The 20,925-nt window shown below is 51.7% G+C and overlaps 5 protein-coding genes across 5 annotated transcripts; 2 read left to right on the plus strand and 3 right to left on the minus strand.

Moving 5' to 3' along the window:
- Positions 1 to 1,908: 1,908 nt before the first annotated feature.
- Positions 1,909 to 6,933, minus strand: LDX57_011805 (putative eukaryotic translation initiation factor subunit eIF-4F; the record flags this gene model as incomplete). Its single annotated transcript, XM_046093547.1, has 5 exons — positions 1,909 to 2,038; positions 2,102 to 2,478; positions 2,535 to 2,618; positions 2,693 to 6,007; positions 6,286 to 6,933. The coding sequence occupies 5 exons, from the start codon at positions 6,931 to 6,933 to the stop codon at positions 1,909 to 1,911; spliced, it is 4,554 nt and encodes a 1,517-aa protein (XP_045949525.1).
- A 2,345-nt stretch (positions 6,934 to 9,278) lies between these two features.
- On the minus strand, positions 9,279 to 10,426 carry LDX57_011806 (HVA22/TB2/DP1 family protein; the record flags this gene model as incomplete). Its single annotated transcript, XM_046093548.1, has 3 exons — positions 9,279 to 10,089; positions 10,161 to 10,310; positions 10,398 to 10,426. The coding sequence occupies 3 exons, from the start codon at positions 10,424 to 10,426 to the stop codon at positions 9,279 to 9,281; spliced, it is 990 nt and encodes a 329-aa protein (XP_045949526.1).
- A 1,089-nt stretch (positions 10,427 to 11,515) lies between these two features.
- Positions 11,516 to 12,859, minus strand: LDX57_011807 (FluG family protein; the record flags this gene model as incomplete). Its single annotated transcript, XM_046093549.1, has 1 exon — positions 11,516 to 12,859. The coding sequence occupies one exon, from the start codon at positions 12,857 to 12,859 to the stop codon at positions 11,516 to 11,518; it is 1,344 nt and encodes a 447-aa protein (XP_045949527.1).
- A 1,082-nt stretch (positions 12,860 to 13,941) lies between these two features.
- LDX57_011808 (flavin reductase family protein) lies at positions 13,942 to 14,823 on the plus strand (the record flags this gene model as incomplete). The annotated part of the gene is made up of 1 exon (XM_046093550.1): positions 13,942 to 14,823. One exon carries the CDS (start codon positions 13,942 to 13,944, stop codon positions 14,821 to 14,823), a length of 882 nt encoding a protein of 293 aa, XP_045949528.1.
- A 1,342-nt stretch (positions 14,824 to 16,165) lies between these two features.
- On the plus strand, positions 16,166 to 19,839 carry LDX57_011809 (putative C6 transcription factor; the record flags this gene model as incomplete). Its single annotated transcript, XM_046093551.1, has 9 exons — positions 16,166 to 16,281; positions 16,345 to 16,394; positions 16,471 to 16,803; positions 16,871 to 16,962; positions 17,025 to 17,073; positions 17,199 to 18,197; positions 18,252 to 18,352; positions 18,406 to 19,072; positions 19,142 to 19,839. The coding sequence occupies 9 exons, from the start codon at positions 16,166 to 16,168 to the stop codon at positions 19,837 to 19,839; spliced, it is 3,105 nt and encodes a 1,034-aa protein (XP_045949529.1).
- Positions 19,840 to 20,925: the final 1,086 nt, after the last annotated feature.

Here is a 20,925-nt window from a genome sequence, read left to right on the forward strand (position 1 = left end):
CATCCCGTCAGTTATCAAGCTCGCGCGATACAGACAAATACGAACCACCATAGAGACGAGCATCACCACCAAACAACATCCTGACGGAACCCATTCCTACATCCATCCCCATACCGAGCATCGGCATCAACGCACATCAGACAAGACATCTATCTATCTCACGAGGAGAAAGAGTCTAGATAATCAGATAGATATAGACAGCATCCAGCATCAAACCGACCAACTCCCTCTCGGGCGTGTTTTGAGCAGAACAAGCCGAACGCATGGAGCGAGCAAGCAAGCAAGCGAAGACCAAACGTTAGCATCACACGCAATACATAGTTAATGCAATCCAGGCTATCTATCCAATCATCTACCTAGATTAGAGTATCTCGGTTCATTTCTTTAACCAGACCTTGAGATATTCAACTCTAATCCCGTAAATCCCCCTCTCCCCCCCTAAAAAAAAAAAAAAAAAAAAAAAAAAAAAAAAAAAAAAAAACCACTCCCATCATTCAGAATAGAATAGATGAAACCCCATACTTCTAAAGCAATAACAATAACAATAAATACACACTACCCTACCTACTAATAGAGTAGAACGTATGTATACGCACAACACGTAGTACCTCTAAACTAGAAACAACACACACTGTATACAATCCCGAAAGAAAGAAAGACATTGGCATAGAAGAAGAAACCATACATAACAGGAGAAAGAAAGAACTTTCATATCAAATAAAATATCATGAACCCTCCCTTCCTCCTTACAGATGGGTCAGATACTATACACTCACTCTACATCTACACTTCCCTACAACCAAGAACCTTCAGGGAAATGAACAGGAGATAATTGTCAAGGTAGAGAGAGAGAGAGAGAGAGAGAGAGAGAGAGAGAGAGAGACCCCTACAAAAAGAAGAGCCCAGAACTGAAGAGATGAATGGAATAAAAAAAAACTTTTTCTAGCGAATTTTGTCTAAAAACATGATAGAAGAGAAAAATGAAAAAAATAAAACACAGAAAAACAAGACTGCAGAGCAAAGAAAAGAAAAGAAAAAACAAAACACAAAAGATAATCGAATCGCCAGCACACACCAAAGCCAGTGTAGGCATATGCATGCATGCAATGCAGTCAGTCAAATAAACAGAAGAAGCATGAACAACAAAACGAAGATACGCGGGAAAAAATAAGAGCAAGCACAGTGGACTAAATCTCTCGCAGGATAACAAAACAGACAAAACAAGAACCTGATTGCGAGAACAGAAGAAAAATCATGAATAAGCCTCAGCATTATGTTCCAATCCCTCATTTCTTGTTGATCGAACTGGCTTTGATCTTGCAAAGTACGCCAGTACCAGAAGAAAAAAGGGAAAGGAGCATCAGCGTAAAGCTCTCCGGGTATTGAAATGCATCATATGAGAAAAGGGAAAGTAAAAGTTGAAAAAGACATCAGCAATAGGAAGAATGGCAAGAAGAACACTTCCTAGCCCAGCGCACCAACCTATCTCGTGAAGATCCTTCACAAGCAAAACGTTTCTGTTTCTTGTTCACCGCTCACCACTTCCTCACCTCCCATTACGGGCTCTTGATCGATTCCCTTCAACCAATTTTTGAAATTTTTTCTTTTCCATTTTGGACAAGCACACATTCATTGTACATTATAGATCGGATGACCCCCTCTCACTCTCCCAGGGAATGGAATGATAAAGAGCATGAAGAAGACAAAATCATAAAGAAAAGGGGAAGGAGATGGGCAACCGATTCTTTTGAGTCGAAAGAAATCATGGACGAGAAAGGGAGGAATGTTCAGATGACATGAATGTCATGACGGGACATCAGCATGTCAACAAAGCAAAGAAGTAGTCTTTCCAGAAGAAACGAAATAATTTTTTCATTATCATTGCCAAAAAAGGAAAAGAGAAGATATCTATTGAGCCTCTTCGGCCTTGGAGGGTCGACGTTCAGTCGCCGGCTGCGACTTGGTCAACTGAGGAGAGGTGGGGTTCGAGGGAGGAGAGGTGGCCATGTTGTCCCGGTCTTCAAGACTAGCCAGGGCGCTAACAGTAAGAAAGGTGGTTAGTATCAAAACGATGACACAAGGACAGCAAGATGAAACCTACCTGAACGCGTTCATCGACGAAGCGGCCTCCTTGTCCTCCTTCTTGCCAGAGGTTCCGTTTCGGCTGCTAGCAGCGCTGTCGTCACTGCCACGGACCAGGTTGCCTCCGGGGCCAAGGTTCTTCCGGCCACTGTTGCTTCGAGAGCCGAGCATGCTCGAGGGGCCAAAAGACATGGGCTGGTTGGTGTTGCGGGTGGTCCGCAGACGACGGAGATCGTCACTGCCGACCTTGCTGGACGCGTAGTCCGGAGGAGGAGCCTGGTTACCGTAACCGCCCGAGAAGTTACGAGAATCGCCACGGCCCATGTTGGGACGACCGCCGCGAGAAGCTTGCTGGCGAAGACGCTCCATTTCGGCCTCTTGCTGAGCGCGAGCAGCCTAAGAAAAACGGTTAGATAATCGATTATCGATATCGGACAACATCATAGACATACCTCTTCACGAATCTGTTGAATGGTCTTGGGGCCCTTGTCGGCATCCTTGGACTGCCAGCGGCCGTTACGCAGATCAATGATATCCTAAAAAAAAAGAAGCCACCGGGTTAGAAAATGGGAAAAGAAACGCTAGAGATGGTAGGTTTGAAGGGACTCACCATAAGCATGAAACGCATTCGGCTGGGCAGGTTAGGAGTCTGGACCATCAGGTTGATGCGATGGAAGTAGGCATCCATCATAGCGTGACCCTTCTCAGAAGTATCAAGACTGGCACCGATGGTGCGCAGGAGACTGGTCAAACTCTCGACCTCGGCCTCGTCAGGCACACCCTCATAGTCCACCAGTTTCTTGACACACTCGTGCATGATACGTTCCGTAAGCATGCCCAGCTTGTACAGTTCACCGATGAACTTAACAAGACCCAACCCACGACGCTTGGCGGCGGCAGCCTTGTAGTACTCGTCCGACATCATAGCAGCCTCCTCCGTCTGACCCTCGGGCTTCTCAGGCAGGTTGACCTTCCAGCCACGCTCGAACTCTTCCTGGCAGCGGTTGAGGAGATACTTACGGAACAAGCTACCACCGGCGACGACGTTACCGTTCTTGTCACGGATGTTCTCGTCCTTGATGTCCATGCTCATGCTCTCAAGCATACGCTTGCAGAACTTAGCATAGATCGAGGCCCAGTGAGCCTCGTCGGTGGCCTTCTCGAAGGTGAGCTGGATGACTTGTCGCAGCGTCCGTCCGTCGGACTCGTCCTTAGACTGGGACACGATTTCAAGAATCTGACCGGCAATCTTTTCGAAGTTTTCAGGGGTCATCTTGTTCAGAGCAGCCTTGACCTTACGCTGCACCATATCGGGAGGCATGTGAGTACCGCCGCCAGGAGTAGGACCGGCAGTGGCAGATTGTCCCACGCTGCGAGGCTTCCAGCCGGTGGTGGAGACCTGAAGAGCTTGGACCTCCTTTCCGGCCGTGAGCGGCATCGTCTTGAGCATCTCTTCTTCCTTCTTGGCCTGGTGCTTGTCACGCTTGCTGCCGGTTCGGGTGTTCGAGCGGTTGCTCGACATGCGCGGCGAGGAGGGCATTCCGGGGTGCATGGCGTTGGCGGAGTTGGTTCGGCTGAGAGAAGGAGACATGCCCATACCGGGACGGCCAAACTGACCGAAGGGGTTACCCACGGAGGCGGTGCGAGCAGCGTTTGCCAGAGCAAACCGCTGCTCAGAGGTCGAGCCGGGAGGCAGACTCTGGCGCGCAGCAGGCTGACCAAACTTACCCATGTCGAATCCCTGGCCGACACCGCCACGCGAGCTGTTGCGGCCACCCATCATGGGGGTACGAGCGGACTGGGGACGCGACGAGTCGCTATCTCCCACCGTCTCACGGACCCGCGAGTCCCAGTCGATGGAAGGCTTCTCCTTGAACACGGACTGGAACTGCAGCAAGAACTCCTTGTTGTAGTGGAACTTGCGGTCGGCGGGAGCGCTGGCATTCAGGGCCGGGTTGGGGGACACAATGGAGGCGGGGTAGGTGATCTTGCTCAGGTCGTCAATCAAACGAGCGGAGTGCAGAGCCTTCATTGCAGCGCTGGGCTGGGGCGGCTCGACGGCCTTGTTGGTTTCCAGCTTCAGCGCAGCCGGCTTCTGCTTGGCGAGACTGGGCTTCGCGGGAGGGCCCATGGAAGCATCCGAAGCGGGAGTAGCGGTGCCGCTCTCGGCGGGCGTGCTGCTCTGCGTGGCAGGGAATCCACCCTTCTTCAGGGAAGCGAACAGGTCCTTGCTACTGTCATCCTGCTCACCCGCCTGCTGCTTCTTCATCTTAGCCTCTTCCAGTGCCTCGGCCTCGCGCTCGGCACTCTTCATGTTCGCCTCGTAGGCTTCGGCCTCTTCGCGTTCCTTGCGCTCCTTCTCCTCCTTCTCCGCCTGCTTCTTGGCGTAGTAAGCCGCTTCGGCGGCAGCCTCCTTAGCCTCGAGTTCGGCCATTTCGGCCTCCAGGGCATCGTAATCGATGTCATCCTCGTCGTCTGCAGGGGCCGCGGCGGGCTTGGAGTCCTCCTTCTTGTCCTTGAGACTGAGATCCTCGAGACCCTTTCGGGCGGCTTCCTCCTCGGCGGCCTTCTTCTGAGCGGCCTCTTCCGCCTCCTTCTGCTTGCGGGCAGCCTCCTCTTCTTCCTTCTTGCGGGCGGCCTCTTCCGCCTCCTTCTTCTGCTTGGCTGCGAGCTCCTCTTCCTCGGCCTTGCGGCGCTGATCCGCCTCGTCCTGCTCGATCTTCTGGCGCACAGCGTCCTTCAGCTCCTGCTTCTTCTCCTCGTCCGTCTTAACGCTCTTGGAGTCGGATCGGGTGTGGTCGGTTCCGCTACCGGTGCGAGGAGGGGGAGTCGCCGTAGGCGTGGCCATTTTGACAGGTGAAGGAGTAGCGCGCGCAGGCGAAGCGGGCGTCTTTTCGAAGTGCTTGATGACGCCGCTGCCGGGGTCCTTGATGACGATCGAACTCTTCTTAGCGGGGATGACGAAGTTAGGCTTACCAGTGGGAGCCGGGCTATTCGAAGGACGGCTGGCGGTGTGGGCGTGGGTCGGCGCTTGGGGACCAGCGGGAGGCTGTCCCTGACCGAGGCTGGAGCCGGGTCGGTCGTTGGAAACCTGCGAGGGGCTCCGGGACAGGCCAGTGGCCTGAGGCTGGGGCTGCACGGGGAACTGGGGCTGGATGTAGCCGGGCTGCTGCGGGTTGTAGGGCATACCGGGGCGCGTCTGCGGCGACGACGGGGGAATGTACTGTTGCATGGGGTAGCCCTGGTTGTAGTAGGCGTAGTTCCCGTCGTACGGATACTGGTTGGATTTCATCAGCGTTAGATATTGCTCGAATTGACCACTCTCGGGCGCTAGATTAGGAGGAGGTAGAGGAGGGAGACGCATGCTAGCAGGGGGCAAATGCAAATTGGGGGATTGTAACACGTGCTGTGCTTGCTTCTTCTTATGCGGGAATGGGCCACGACGAAAGGGTTTCTGGGAATAATGGGTCCTCACAGGTTGCGGGCCCATATGGGGGCCGTAGTTGCTGTAGGGCTGGGGAGGCATCTGCGGAGGCACCATGGGGACCTGGTTCATCTGGGGCGTCGCCGGATGAGCGCTGGCTAACGCAGGGCTGCGATTAGCCTGCGGCGAGTGGGGGAAAGAGCCCAGCGGGCGACCTTGATTAGGGCCGTGGAACTGCGGACCCATCTGGTGACCACCGCGAGGCTGGTTAGGCGTGCGGAAGCTGGGGTTGGGGGAGTAAGGCATCTGGCCTTGATAGCCTCCCGACTGGGAGTACCCGCGACCACGACCGCCCTGGTGGGAATAGCCACCGCGTCCTCCCGGACCGCTACCCATGTGGTTACTCATGTCACTGTGTGTCGACTGAGACGATTCGCGTCGCAGATGAGTCGACTGAGGTCCGGGACCAAGGGGGGCCTGAGCATTCGGGCGCATCTGCTGCTAATGGATGAACATTATTATTAATCCCAGGAATTTTCACGGTATGCCAAGAAAAGGGCATGATCTTCGCGTTTGAAATGTTTTTTCTTGTTTTTCCCCTCTGGGCCCTCCCTTTTTTTTTCGGTCTCCCGTTTTACCCTTGTTCCCAAAAGAAAAAGAAAAGCAGAAAAAGAATCAAACAATCACAAAGGTAAAAGTGAGATGAATATGAAAGAATGACAATGACCAAAGCAAAATGAAAGAAGATAAAGACAGAAAGAAAGAGAATGTTGACTTACGTTGTCGCCTGCTTCACCGAAGCTACCAAAGTTCGGAACGTTACCCTGAGACTGGTAAGACGACGGCGGTGGCCGGCCACCGCTCGAGGCGGGCTGGGGGATGGGCGAGGGCGAAGTCTGGGGCGAGGTGACACGGGGGTTCATAGTCGGGGTGACGGCCAAACCGGGCTGAGGCTGGCTCGCCAGAACCGCAGGGTTTCCCATATTGGGGGAGGTCTGCTGGTTGGCGGCGAAACCAAACTGCAAGCTATTGGGGCGACTGTTGGGGCCCCCGTTGGGAATATAACCGGAGGTACCAGCGGAGGTGATGGTCACGGAGGGCTTGCGGGAGTGGTCGCCTTGCGAGGGAGCCTGGGCCGGGGCGCCATTGACAATAGTGACGCCGGAGGACTGAGATTGCTGCATGGGTTTGCCGCTCACAGGAGATTCTGAGGTCGACTTCCCATGGTGTGGTGAACCGCCCACGGTGACGGGAGCGGCGGTCGAGTCCGTCGCGGACTTTTTGGTCGCGTTTGCGTAGGACCTGGTCGAGGCAGGCAGGGGGGAGGATGTCCCACTGAGCGATGGGGAGGAAGCGTGCGAAGCGGCCTGGTTCGAGGTGCTCTGTCCTTGAGGTTGAAGGCCTGACTTGGGAGGGATCGAGCTCATTAGACAGGTCGATTTAGATCACGAAAGGGAAATAAATAGAGTCGCTAGTCAGATGAGGATGGAAGATCTGATGAAAGAGGAAGGTAAGAGGTGAAGAAAGAACGAAGTCAAACTAGACAAAGTTGACGACGGATAGGAAAGTGTGATGTCAAAGGCGTGTTACAATAAACGAACACGCTCTAGATCCCACATCCAAAGGATTCGACTGATCCCACAGGATAATCAGAAAAGCCTGACTAAAAGGGAAAGAAAAAGACCGCCAACAAGGGGGGACTTGATCTCAGACAAAAAAAAAAAGAATCACGTCGTGATCGTGGTCAACGACGATGGGTCTGGGGTAAGAAGAAGGAAAAGGAGAGGAGAGGAAAGGAAAAGGGAAGAGAAAAAAAAAAGAGGGGACCGAAAGAAAAAAACGACCGTCAATTTTTGGTTTTCCCGATTTTATTTTTTCCTTAATCCTTTTTGGTTCCTCTTCGGGTGTGGTGTTTTTTCTCTTACGGTCTTAACGAGAGAAAGAAAAAAAAAATGTAGTGTGGCGGAGGTAATGTGATACCTGACTGGTACGGATGATAAGTAACTATGGATGTGGCATCAACAGCCTCAACTGGGATGCAATAGAGGGGATAATTTTCGATAACTGTCTATAGCAGCTCAGAATCACCTCAGATATTTTCTATTATAATTTCTCTTCTAAATATCTCCAAAGTAGGCACTTGACACCACATACCTCACCAGACCAGACGCAAAGACTGAAGAATCTTTCCCAGGCAGCGGGCGACCGGTGACAATACGATACGACAAGCAAACAACCAAAACAGGCTGATTGCCCGAATGGGAACAGGCTCGGGAGGAGGCGGACCAACCACGGCGGCCAAGACGCTCGGATTGTTCGCCTTCCAGACGTTACTGACTTGCCTGCAAGAAAGTGTAACTTCTGACTGAAGCAGTTATGTTGGTTATCAGCGCTGACTCACAAATCCGTCAAGCAGCCTCGTCATTCACCCCGATCCGCGGGTGGCAAAGATGCCTCAGGTGTCGCCATGATCTCATGACGGAAGGTCCAGGCCACACAACTTCAAAGGCAACCAACTTTCCGTCGCTCTTTCACACTATCGGCATTTTACGAAGTATGAGTAAGACTGTCTTGACTTAACAAAGTACGTACTCGCGAAAACCTAAATGGGAGGTATAAAGAAAAAGAAAAAACAAAGAGGGAAACCGTAAAATCCGGTCGGGATTTCAATATCGGTGATATATACTGCAGGCGCACGGATATATGTCCTTACCGCGGTCCAACTCAAGTCAACCCAACGGAAGGTCCAGATCTAATGGATGGTGCATGCAGCAAGTACCTAGACGACGGTGGACGGTAAATCCAGCAAATAACAAGCCCCTCCAACCAACTCCCGACTGTTTCCGTTTCATCCTTCTACTATCTACAGAATGCTGTTAGTCCGATTCCTCTGATCATCCTGCCCTACCTCCCAACCAGACACCCTCCCAGCGGAACAAATCCCCTACCCAATCCGACTAGTCAAACGGAATGAGGTGGCCCGAAAGAGCCAAATGCAGACCGACCAGGATATTGATTTGTTCGCGTCTAGTCGATTTCCGACACGGAAAACATGGCGAGTGCAGAACTCAAATCGGTCGATCGGGATCCGACATTACAGTACTCTTCCTGCATGGTTTCGTTCTGGGGCCTCAGTTACCAGTAACCAACTAACTATCGGAGAATGAGAAAAGTAGGTTGACGGAGTATGGCATGGCTATGGCAAGGCTATGGCGTCTACGGCTACGGAGTATCACCAGTAAACGGCCCACCCGAATTAGGGCTAACCCAAGAACAACAATCATCAATCAGGTATTCAAACATTGGGATCTGCAGTAACAGGCTGGCCGTTAACGTTATCAAGTGCTGGTGGTACAACCACACCGACTCGTGAATTGTTGATGCATTACATCTACACCGGATGGAGCAATGCTTAGGTTTAAGCCCTTAGTCTCATGCCAGATCAGAGATCGCGTCTATTTTTAAATCTGTCATCAACTTCGGTGAACGGATCAATCATATGGCCTGGTTTGGGTCTTACCGTCGATGACTCTACGGAGTATGACTGGAACTGGATCATACTGGATCATCTGATGACAGATAATGGAAGCCTAGCCCTGCGCAGGAACTAAATTTTGTAGATTGGACGCCCGGACTGATCTATTGATTGACATCGAGAGAAAATACATACAAGCCATTCTAATCACGCCGATTATTTTACGAGCGCACGTTGAACGAGAGGAAACCCCGCATATTGCTGACATTCGAAAGGAAAAGACATTTTGGACTACTTCTAGTTATGAGAGCCACGGGAGCGCGCAATTTCGTCAACGGCTCTGGCCGCAAACTCCACACCCGACGAACCGCCTTGCTCTCCCTGGCCGAACCAACCCGACGCCCAATTGCCGCTGGGGGTCCGCGCGGGCTGTCCGGGAGAGCGGTCGCGGATGTCGTCATGCTCAATGTGGTCGAAGGAGTTGTCGCTGCGGTTCTTCTTCAAGGAAGAGCCGTACGCAAGACCGTCGTCTTCATTGCCCAAGTTCTGCTCCTCCTTGGCCAAGGCATTGCGCAAAACATCCAACATATCTCGCTGGTTGGAGAGAAACTTGGCCTTCTCGCCACGGGATATCGAGGCCAACTCGCGGGGTAAGAGGGAGCCGCTGGCGGAGAGCTCCTCGCCTCGTTTTTCGGGACTTTGGCTCGTGGACGTCAACGAGCCCACCGCGGAGCTGATGGCCGAAAACCAGTCGTTGTTGGGGGCTGCGGGAGGAGCCCCGGTCGCTCCGCCGGCAGTGGGAAGGTTGAACCGGGACAGAAGCGATTGAGCGACAGATGCAGGGCCCGACTGCGGGGGAGGGGTCGCGGGCCGCTGGGGAGGTAGGCCCAGGACCTTCTCCCGGATAAGATCCACGGCCTGGTAAAAGTACTGGAGACCCATGGCCTTGGCTTGCTCGTGGGTACGGCCGATGAAATCTTCGATTTCCCGTTCATGGTGGTATAGGAAAGGGTCCACGTAGTCTTGGTAGAGCAGACGGGCTCCTTGGGTCTGGGGGAGGACGAGGTAGGTCAAGAAAAACAGACGGAACCAGCTATAGAAAGGAAGCCTGAAACGCGGGTGTCGTTAGAAGCAAAAACCTTTAATATGATCTGGATTGAGGAAACTGTAAGAACCTACCATCCCAGAATGAAGTAAGTCCAGGACTCTGCCATGAGGATGGCGGAGAGCACCACCCAGTACATCAACCATGGTGCTAGCTGATTGGGATCGGACGAGCGCAGAGCTTTAAACGAGGCAAAGATAGGAAAAAGAATCGTGATAATTGACCTATACCGCACGATGAGTTAGAGTACAGATTCACGTTCCCGGGAGGACCGGTCCGGCAATCAGCTCGGAGCAGCAAAGCCCACTTACGAGAAGAGATCCGCAATGATTCCGAACATGATGGATGGATGGCGAAACCTCGCTTATTCACAAGAGGAATAACAATACTTTCAACAAGGTGTACAGAGTCGGAAACGGCAACAGACGGGGCCGATTTGGGTGCTCGGAGAAGAAGTGATAATTGAAGTCTTATCGCTTCAGGATGCGGGGCACAGTACGGAGTAATCGGGGCCGAAAAAGCCTCACGAGACCAGCTGAATAGAGTCAGCAGGAAGAAGCGGCCAGCCGCAGAAGGAAGGGATCGGGCAAGGGAGGCAGGACAGTTGAAGAGGAATGCGGATAGGAGAGGAGAAGAAAAAAGTGAGAGGGAAGAAAGAAAAGAAAAACGCGAAGATGAACAAAGCGTAGCTGCCTTGAGGACCACTTTTCGGTAGCCCTACTGGCGGTTCCTGAGGGGGCGCTGGCCGCTTTACCAGTGTAACGCTGCGCTCTTACATAATGCTGCTCTTACTCCCAATTCGACTTGACGACTTCCTCCTTTGCATCCGTTCTCGTAGAAACTTGAAGTACAACCATAAATATTTTGCACTTAATTGGGGATCAAGACCTTGAAGGGGAATCACCATTGGGTTCTCTTCCCAGTCTCTATAGACCGCGAAGGCGCCGCAGACCGCGGTCGGAGGACATGTGATCCACGCCTTGTAGTTAAAAAGTGGGAAATACTATAAGAAAGATACGATGGTTACACTCCTCCAAGGATTTGAGGCTCGATTAAGTTGCGGTGAAAGACTGGAGCCAAGTACATTTAAGAATACTACCTTCTCTGTACTTCAGCTGCCAGATAAAGCGGCATTGCTTACATACTGTAATAGGAATAGGTTATAGCAGAGGCTAGGCTTGAAATGAACTAGCGCAGACCTCAGCCGGGTGTCCGTTTTGGGTGGTGACGTCATACACTTGAAACTAGTGCCTTCTGGAAGGAAAACTATTTATGTTCGTTCAGCTCGTCGTCTCCTGACTGGATTAGGGGCTATCAGAGCCTACCTTACCATGAACACCACTACTTGGTCTTCAACGAATGCTATATTTCAGCTCATCTATCTGCTAACTAACTAACGCTTTCACAGACAAAACCTGACAAGTGGCATTTAGTATCTGGAGATTAGATAGTTCTTCGTTTCCTCATCATCCAGGCCCTTGAAATGTCGAACCTCTCCGCGTTTGACACCAAGATAATCCGAGACAATCGCTGAGCCTACAAGCCCCCGCATCTCCTTGTCAGCTTCGAGCGCATCGAGACTTTCTGTCAGCGACTTGGGCAGCAGCGTCTTGATCTCCAAGGCCTCCCTCTCTGCAACGGAAAGCAACCCAGAAGCTGTTTGACAGTCGCCTCCCGTCAGAGGCAGATCCTTCCTCAACCCATCGATTCCAGCGGCAAGCATGCCACAGAGTGCAAGGTAGGGGTTCGCCAGCCCATCTAGCAATTTCACCTCAAATCTATTAGTCGTGATCCGCCGTAGTGGCATCTCCTTGTTCTCCCAGCCCCAGGCCGCATATTCTCCGCCACTCCAGGTACCGCTCTGCACTCGATTATAGCTAGCGTCATGCGCGAGATTGAACGCCAGCACGGCCGGGAAATGCTCGATGATGCCCGCGAAGAATTGTTCCGCGCCGACTAGGTCCCGACTGTCGTCAATCGGATTGACGGAGATGTGCGAATGCATTCCGCTCCCGGCGGTGGTTGGGAACAGCCGCGGATGCATGGTCGCCCGCATATCGTACTTCTCCGCGACGTCGGAAATGATGGCGCGGGCCTTCAGTAAAGTATCGGCTGCTATGACGGGCGTGTCTTTCGGGAGGACGAATTCCCACTGCCCCGGTGCCGACTCGGCGTGGAATTTCTCCAGCTCGATCCCTGCCTCTAGTAACGCTCTTGCGACTTCTTCGATCAGACCCATCGCCTGTTTATCGTCGCTTGTCATGCTGAAGACGGAGTGGTTCGTGCTCGGTGCCTCGTAGCCCACCACTTTCCCCTCTCGACGGACGCGTCGTAGGAAGACGACTTCCATCTCGAACCCCACCAGAGGAAAGTATGCCGACTGCTCCATCAACAGATGGACCAGGGTGTCGAGTCGAGACCGCGCGCATTCGGCGAGCGGTTTGCCGTCGCTGTCTAGACTTGATGTCATGACCACCGCTCGGTGGGAGTTCGAGCCTCGCTGGCGATACAGCGTCGAGAGGTCGGGTTTGAGATAGCACGCGCCGCTGGGTAAGGCGCCGTCGGCCAAGACATCGCCGGGCAGTAAATGGTAAATGGCCTTGGTGATAGGAAGGCTCTGGCCGTCTTGAATTAACTTCGTGAATCGATCGACCGGCATGATCTGCACGATGGCGGTAGCGCTGTAAGTTATATACTGCAGCCAGACGAACTCGATGCCATTGTTCTGGTCGAGGAACTGCGCCCAGCGGGTCACTTCACTGCTAGTAGACATGACCAAACGGGGTGAAGAGTTCTCAGACGATGGAGGGGAGCAGAGAAAGGGGGAAGATGTAGGATTCAGATTAGAGTAAGACGAGGAGGGAAAACTAGAGAATTGATGAAGTGTACGGTGTACGGTGTACACAGTAGCAGTCATTTTTATATTTTAGTTACACTAATGCACGCAGCTAACCAACTAGCGCTTTTGTTTATCGGTGCATGTTTGCTTTTTTGGTCGCCCTCGCATCATCTCACCCCTGTGAATCTCACCCTTGGGAAGAGTCAGATTCCAGTGGTTTTGATCTGTACACGCACTGGCTGCTTCGCACACACTGCTTCAGCCGCAAATATGGGTCCTTGGTTCTGCTGCAAGGCTGCAACTCGACATCTTATAGTGTAGTCAGATGCAGACAGAGCCGATATTCCAATGACATAGTCATACCAGAAACTTTAGTCAAAATAAGAAAATCATTGCGCCCGTGCACGCACCGCTTGTTTCTGCCATGCGCTTGCATACCGAGTGACCTACCGAACTTGTCTAGGACCGCTAGATATGCTTCAATCCCTTTGACATTCGTAAGTTAGTTATTATTCCCGGCACCTACGATGTCGCAATGCGTCAGTCCTCGAGGCATTGGGTCTAATCATGATCCAATGTATCGCGATACCTGAATCTGCGCCGAATGAACGCGGCGCTCGCCTTCCTGCGGCCGAGGGCGACGCTCGAAGCTCAATCGAATTGAGGTTCCGGACTGGACTGCTGCTGTGCTGGACCTACTATTCTTCAACCCCAATAGTCAATACACGCCTTTTGAAATCCAACTTTTGGACGGCCTCAGGCTGCGGGGTTGTGTCGGGATGACAAATGCTTATCGGCCCGGAGGTCGGCAGTGTGAGCGGTATTGCCACGTACTATTTCAGCGAGTTCACATGGGAATAGCGTGGAAATAGAGCAATGTCTGCCACACATGCCGTGGAACTACTCAACAACAAGCGTGACTGCCGGCTTCGTTGGGGGAATCCCGTCATCGTCGCCCCTCGCTCCCCACTGTTATATGTGATAAGAGCCAGAGAAATATTTCGTCTTCACTCCTCATGCATCGTGCACTGCTGAGACAGGCGAGACGCATTCAGCTCCAACCTCTGAACATCAACAAACGGACCCAATCTGCGCGCTTGATCAGCCAAACCCCAACAATGTTCAAGGTAGACTCCGACTTCGACAAGGTCCAGGCCTCCCGGCCGGACTTCAACCGCGACCAAGAAGTCACATACTCGAAGCCGCCCAATCCCAACTGGAAACAAGGCGACGGCGCCAACGACGGCGGCGAGAGTCTGAAGAAGAACCACATCGAAATCGACCCTTACGAAGAAGGACGGCCGGCGACGTCCAACTACAAGTTCCTAATCTCCGGCATGGTCCCGAGACCGATTGCGTTGATCAGTACCCGGTCCAAGGACGGCACGTCGACCAACCTGGCGCCGTTTAGCTATTCGCAGGTTATCAACCATGATCCTCCTCTCCTTGTTGTGGGCTTTGTCGGTTCCCTTGACCGCGCGAAGGACACGCTGAAGAATCTCGCGGAGACGGAAGAGTGCGTGGTCAACATCATCTCGGAGCATTTTGTCGAGGCAGCCAACGCGACCGCTGTCAATGCGCCATATGGGGTCTCTGAATGGGAAGTGTCGGGATTACACCAGGCGCCGAGCTCGGTCGTTCAGGCTGCGCGAGTCAAGGAGTCGGTTTTGGCCATCGAAGGAAAGCTCGTCGAGACTAAGGAGTTTAAGAACCGAGAGGGGAAGAAAACGGGCGTGTTGGCTATCATTGAGGGAGTGAGGTTTTGGGCACGGGACGATGCTATCGGCGAGGATAAGAGCGTCGTGGATCTGAAGGTGCTGAAACCGATCAGTCGATTAGGTGGTATCCAGTATGGGCGAACTACCGACGCGCTGGAGATTCCGAGACCGCAATTTTAGACATATGATATAGACCTGAGAGATTTGTATATAGTTGCAATAAATTTATTAGAGTGTATTCAACATGGTCAAATGGTTGACTACGGTATAATGTGTAGTAGTAAGACTAAAAGGAAAAGAATTAAAAGACCGCGTCCCAAGGTAGTTAAACGTAGACTAATCTCCTTTGTCTCCGGGCGCAAACCAGGAAATGGGGCAAGTCCAGCACGGCCGGAGTGAAAGGCCGACGACTGGACCAGCCCCGGTGGATTCCGGACGGAGAAAGGTGCCACTTTTTTGCCCTCTCCCTCCTTTCTTCCCCGGAGTCCAGACTCCGCATCCTGTCATTGCCCGTTTGAATCTGGTGTCGGCGGACGAGATGCTGACCAAGAGATCGAGCAGCTGCAGGGACCTAATTCTCACCAGTGACCGTGCAGCAGGGAAACACTAAGGGGGGATCGTCTCGTGAGGTCATCTCTTGACATTTCGCAAAGGATGCGGCAGAAGGAAGTCTTGTCCTTCCAGAAAGCACCGAGTCGCAGACTAGCGAATGCCATCACATGAGCCTTTGATGACCCGGCGTCTTGGGGGCTGGGTTGATTGGATGTATGGTAAAATTATTCTAATATTTTGGCAATTTAATATCATTCATTATAATTATTTAATCTGTTCGTGGATTCAAATGAAGGGCTTTGGGGTTGGTCGTAACTGCTGCCCCATCTAGTAGTATCGAAGGTATTCCTTTGTCCATACAAGTAGACCCGACGTGTCGGAAGATTAGAACACAAATAAGATAGAGTAAATAAATTAAAAGAAAGAAAGAAAGAAAGAAAGTCCGGGCGGTCAGGCTCAAGCAGGACTTGGGCCTTGTTGGTGGCTCCTCTGCCTGACCATCGTGAATCCAATCGCTGACTGTTTCCCCCCCGTCTACCTCGAGCTAACTAATCCCATTTCTTTTTCCCTTTTCTTTTCCCTGCCTTACATTCCTTTCGCTATTATTTCTAGTGTTTTATAATTATTATTATTATTATTATTATCATTCCTATTAAGTCATCAGTTATTATTCCTTTTAATCAAAAGGAAAAAAAAGATTACGTCCTTCCCCTCATCTGCCACTCTTTCTTTCCTCCCTTGGTCAAACCGACGATCATCTCACCGGCCACGACGAGGGACTCGTCCATGGATTTTTATCTCTGCTTAGTGCTTCTATCCAAGGAACTTCCCGATCGCTGCTCCGTCCGTCCTTCCATTCCGTCCCCGGCCACCCCATCCGCTGTCCTTCTCGCGAACCCTCGATCGCTATAGAGTGCGGATCAAACGAGTCGCCCAATGTGTTGTGACCACGGATGACTACTTGCTCGCAATGAGCCTCCCTTCTCCCCAGAAGAACGGCGGCAATAATGTTCCTCCTCCGAGGCAGATTCGTTTCGTCTCGACCGATGGCCAGCCTCAAACTAAAAGGCGACGAGTAAATGCGGCGTGAGTGCACCTCGAATGATATCATCGTCCCCTTGCCCGAGCTGACATTGATACGCCGGCCAGTTGTCGGACGTGTCGCAAGCGGAAGATACGATGCTCGGGCGAACAACCAGGTGAGACACTGCGGATTCTTGTGGCGATAGCGATAAAATGCCATGTTTGACTGACCGATCCCTCCGAACGAGATAGTGTGCAAGACCTGCTCCGATTACAACCATGTTTGCTTGGGCTACAACGATCCACCGACCCACGCTCGATCACAATCCGATGCCGCCTCACGCACCCCTACCCTCCCCCCTGCCCCCGGTCCCAACGAAGCGGTCAACGCGCGCGGCCCCGTCAAAGTTGAGAGTCGCTCTCCGGATTCGCCGCAACGAGCCACGCTGCCTCGTGATGGTGCCGAAAAGTCCACCGACGGTTCACGAACAGCGGACTCGAAGGATGCCTCGCTCACAAGGGATACCTCGTCGCGGACCACCAAAGAATCTGAACAACAAACCGCCGGTGAAAGTCCAGAAAGTAGTATGTTGCGAATAGTTTTATGGCCTAGCTGCTCCGGGGTCATTGTCATGCTGACCGAGGTGAACAGGTCGTACGTCGTTAAGCTCAAGCTCTCGCACCCATGTTCCTTATTTCAGATATTTTGGCCCCACGGCCATAGTCCCGGGCTTCAAACAAATGGTAGGCTCTCCTTCCTGGCCAGCTACTAGTCCCTGCCGATGTGATACCAACAACGCTTGCAGGTTGTTCAAGTCCGCGGATCACGCAAGAGCAATCCATCTCTATCATCTGGTATGCCTCTCAGAACCACCTAGTTTCCCAGCACCCCCGATCCCTCACCCATCCGCTATTTGCGGCACTATGCAACTATATGCGATGTGATTTCGTCTAACCGGTATGTTGTGGGATGATTGTAGAGTCATTATCCCCTCTTAGAAGCCCCAAGCTCCCTGACGAGGGACTTAATCAATTCAACTCCATCAGCGACAGCCGCGAAACTCGCGATGCCAACACTATCCCCTTTTATGACCGAGACGATTCGTTACCCGTTAGCAACCTGGTGACTCACCTATGCGACCTATTCTTCATGCATTTGGGATGCAACTTTCCCTTTCTGCAACGAGACAGATTCCTCCGCGACTTGAAAGATAAAAAGATCGATACAATGCTCGTGGACGCCGTTTGCGCTCTGTCGGCACGCTTTTCCCCGCATCCTCTACTTAGCCCGCCTCAGGCTCTCCCGATTGATGGCTCGGCCCCTCCGCCCGATACAAGAAAGTCTGATCGCGGGCATTCGTTTGCTCGCCGCGCAATGAGCGCCCTTGTCGACTCGCTATCGTGCCCCACTCTATCTGTTGTTCAAGCCTGCCTATTGCTGGCGTACGAGGAATTCGGCTCCAACCACGACAGTGGCCTGTGGATGTACCTGGGAATTTCTATCCGAATGGCTCAAGATCTTGGATTGCAGAAGGCTCAAGGATTGAAATACAACTACGGACAAAGTGGTGTCACGCCAAATGCAGTAATGACCGGACAGGCGGGGAAATTAAGGGAAGAACAGTACGACGATCCCCAAGTTTCGCAAAGCCCGGCGAAAGAGACACCCGGAGTTGACAATCAACGGGCCTGGGAAAAGGAAAGGGTAGATACCTTTTGGAGTATTTTCTTTCTCGACCGTGTAATATCATCCGGGACAGGAAGGCCGGTGACCCTGCGCGATGAAGACATTGAACTGTGCTTTCCGCTCCAGTCAGAATCTTTACTCCCAAACGGCTGGCCTGCGCCATTTCCGCCGCTTATCCGCGTCATCCATCTCTACGGGAGGGTGACGGATTTGATAAATGGAATCCAAGACGTTAATCACGTCACGGCAGACACGCTCAAGAGACTGGCTGGAATGGAAAGTGATCTTACAGGTATAAATCTTCCATCTTCCATCTGAAAATCCGTTCACTCATGTGGTCTTGTAGGCATCTATCAGCGCTTATCGCCCCGACTTCATTTCAATGCCGCAAACTTTCAAGCCTATGTAAAGGCGAAAGAGGGCACGAATTTCATTCTCCTTCACTTCGTAAATATCCCCCAATCTCTCGTGCTTGGATGTGGCGCTTACATGCTTCTTAGTGGTTCCATACTTTGATAGTCCTCCTTCACCAGCCAACACTCCTCAATTCCTTCGGCGGGACAATTCAGCATCTCTATCCAAACAGCCGAGAGCTATCCATGTCTTCCGCTAAAACTATTGCCGATATTCTCTCATTCTCCGAGCTGGTGGATGGGAAGAGTTTTATCGGTAACCCCTTTACGAGCCAGCCGATGTACATTGCAGCGTGTGCTTTCCTCATGGAAAGTGCTCACTACGTATCGCCATCCTCCGGGTCGGGTTCTCCTCCGAGCCAGCCCCTTTTGGCCAATCAAACCAGTGGTTTTGTTATGCCAAACATGGACCCTTCAGGTGGTTCAGACCGAAAACCCACCGCTAAGCACATTCTTCTGGCCTCGGCTGCCAAAGAGAACTATCAACGATGTTACAAAGCACTAAAAGCACTTGAGACTTACTGGGAAGGGACGAAATATATACTCACGGTTCTAGATCAAAAGGCCAAGGGCATCGTTGACCCGCTTTTATATACAGTCGAAGAGATGGAAAGTGCAGCCGATATACCGTCCGTGCAAGCTTTTGCAGCATCGAATTGGCGACGGGGTGGAGCTATCGACCCCGAAGGATCAGGCCCGGCTGTCGATCCATCCCTTGATGGAAGACGGTCTCCAAAGATAGACCCTAGTCAAGGTAAGATAACCGGGAACGTCTTTCTTCCTTCCCTCGCAATACATGTGCTGACTTGCGTTGTGCCTTAAGCAATTGGTTGGGCGCTTACAGGAGCCACCAATTCGTCACAGCCTAATCTGAGCTTGCTATACCAAATGCCTGCGGCGCCAGTAGATTCTGTTCCCAAACCCGCGTACTCGTCGCAATACAGCCACAGCTACCCTCCTCTACCCATTCAGCCCAGCTCCAGCTCAGGCTCGGGTTCATTCTCTCAATCGCTCGAGCAGGCTCGAACGACATCTGCAACACCTAATCCCACAATGGCAGCGGCGTCAGCGAAGTTTTCTCCGTTGCCTTCAGGGCGAGTCTCCACCTCCGATGCGAACCTCCTTTTGGGCCTCAACACTTCGTTTTCCACATCTCGCCCTTCACCTTCTCAACCCACATTTCCTCACAACATGCCTTCAACTAGACTCGAGCCTCAGTCGGCGCCCTTTAATTACAATATCACATCCGCTCACAATGAGCAACATGTCAGTGGTGAACATATGGCCACTAGGCCCGAATTCCATCCAGTTACCGCACCCCACGGCGATGTTATGATTGGGAGCCAGGATATCGACATGGCTACTCTTCAGCAACAGGATCAGTTACCGTTTGCCTTCAATGGGGAGATTCTTCCCTGGCTAGAATATCTTCCACAGGATGTCCTGAATTACCTCGGGGAGCATCAAAATTACCCTTCTCTGATGAGCCCTGACGATGGTACCCCGCGCCCGCCTCATTAACACTCGTCATTTTGTCGTACATAGTTCCGGAGTCTACGTGCCCATGTTCAACGATGTGCTGTGCTTTGTCATGATTGGGAGCAAGGTATCCTCGGCGTCTCGGTCTCTGCTGTTACGAAAACTAGAGCCATGTCCTGTTTTCCCGTGCTTTGTCTGTTGCTATTAATTATATCTATGTTGAAATTTTGCTTCTTGTGCGCAGAAGCGTCGCACCAGTTCTTATGAGCATGTTCTATTTTCTTCCGATTTACGATTTTTCTGACGCATCTGACGGTCTCACGTTTATTTGCACGATTGGCAAGCTTGGCCTTGCGAATAGTTGCTATGTATGATAGTATTTGCTCACGGCCTGATAGTTCTGTTTGATGACGTGCTTCCCTATTTTCGGTGCTCGGTGCTGTCTGCTTCGTTTCTGTGGAGTAGATTGACCGGGAGAATGTATTAGCTTTCTTCTTTCCTACTGTGCTCAACGTATTCATATCTTCTGATGGCTTGTTACATCACATACTCAAGACAGTTGAATCCGAAGCCGAAGCCGAATCCGAGTCTGAGCGAGGCAGCCGCTTTGATTTTGTCAGGCATTTCTATCTGTATAAATACTTACCTGCCGATGAACAGAATTAGTTTGTCCATGTCACAGGAGCCCTCCCCATATGCTAGCCTGTGCCCACAAAAGAGAAAAGTCATCATGATGGCACCTTCAATTGACTCGAATTTGGGGTTAGGGCAGAGCAACCCCGAATTTCATCAACGTACACCCAAGAATATCGAAGTCACAGCATACGATGCACCACCGAATGGAGGCCTTCGGGCTTGGATGCAAGTTATGGGATCTTTCTTTCTTTTCTTTGACTCCTGGTATGGATCTTTCATCTCCCTGACCAACACCAATGACTCATTAACAACCATTAAGGGACGTCGTCAATACATTCGGAGTTTCTCAGACCTACTACGAAACATACCTTCTTTCTAACCAGTCGCTTTCGAGTATTTCACGAATCGGAGCTATACAAGCCTTTTTGTTGTTGCTGGTTGGGGTTGTCACCGGTCCACTATATGACGCTGGCTATTTCTGCGCGTTAATCA

The sequence above is a fragment of the Aspergillus melleus genome, assembly GCF_016097325.1.
Source record: "Aspergillus melleus strain CBS 546.65 chromosome Unknown contig7, whole genome shotgun sequence".
NCBI classification, from domain to species: domain Eukaryota; kingdom Fungi; phylum Ascomycota; class Eurotiomycetes; order Eurotiales; family Aspergillaceae; genus Aspergillus; species Aspergillus melleus.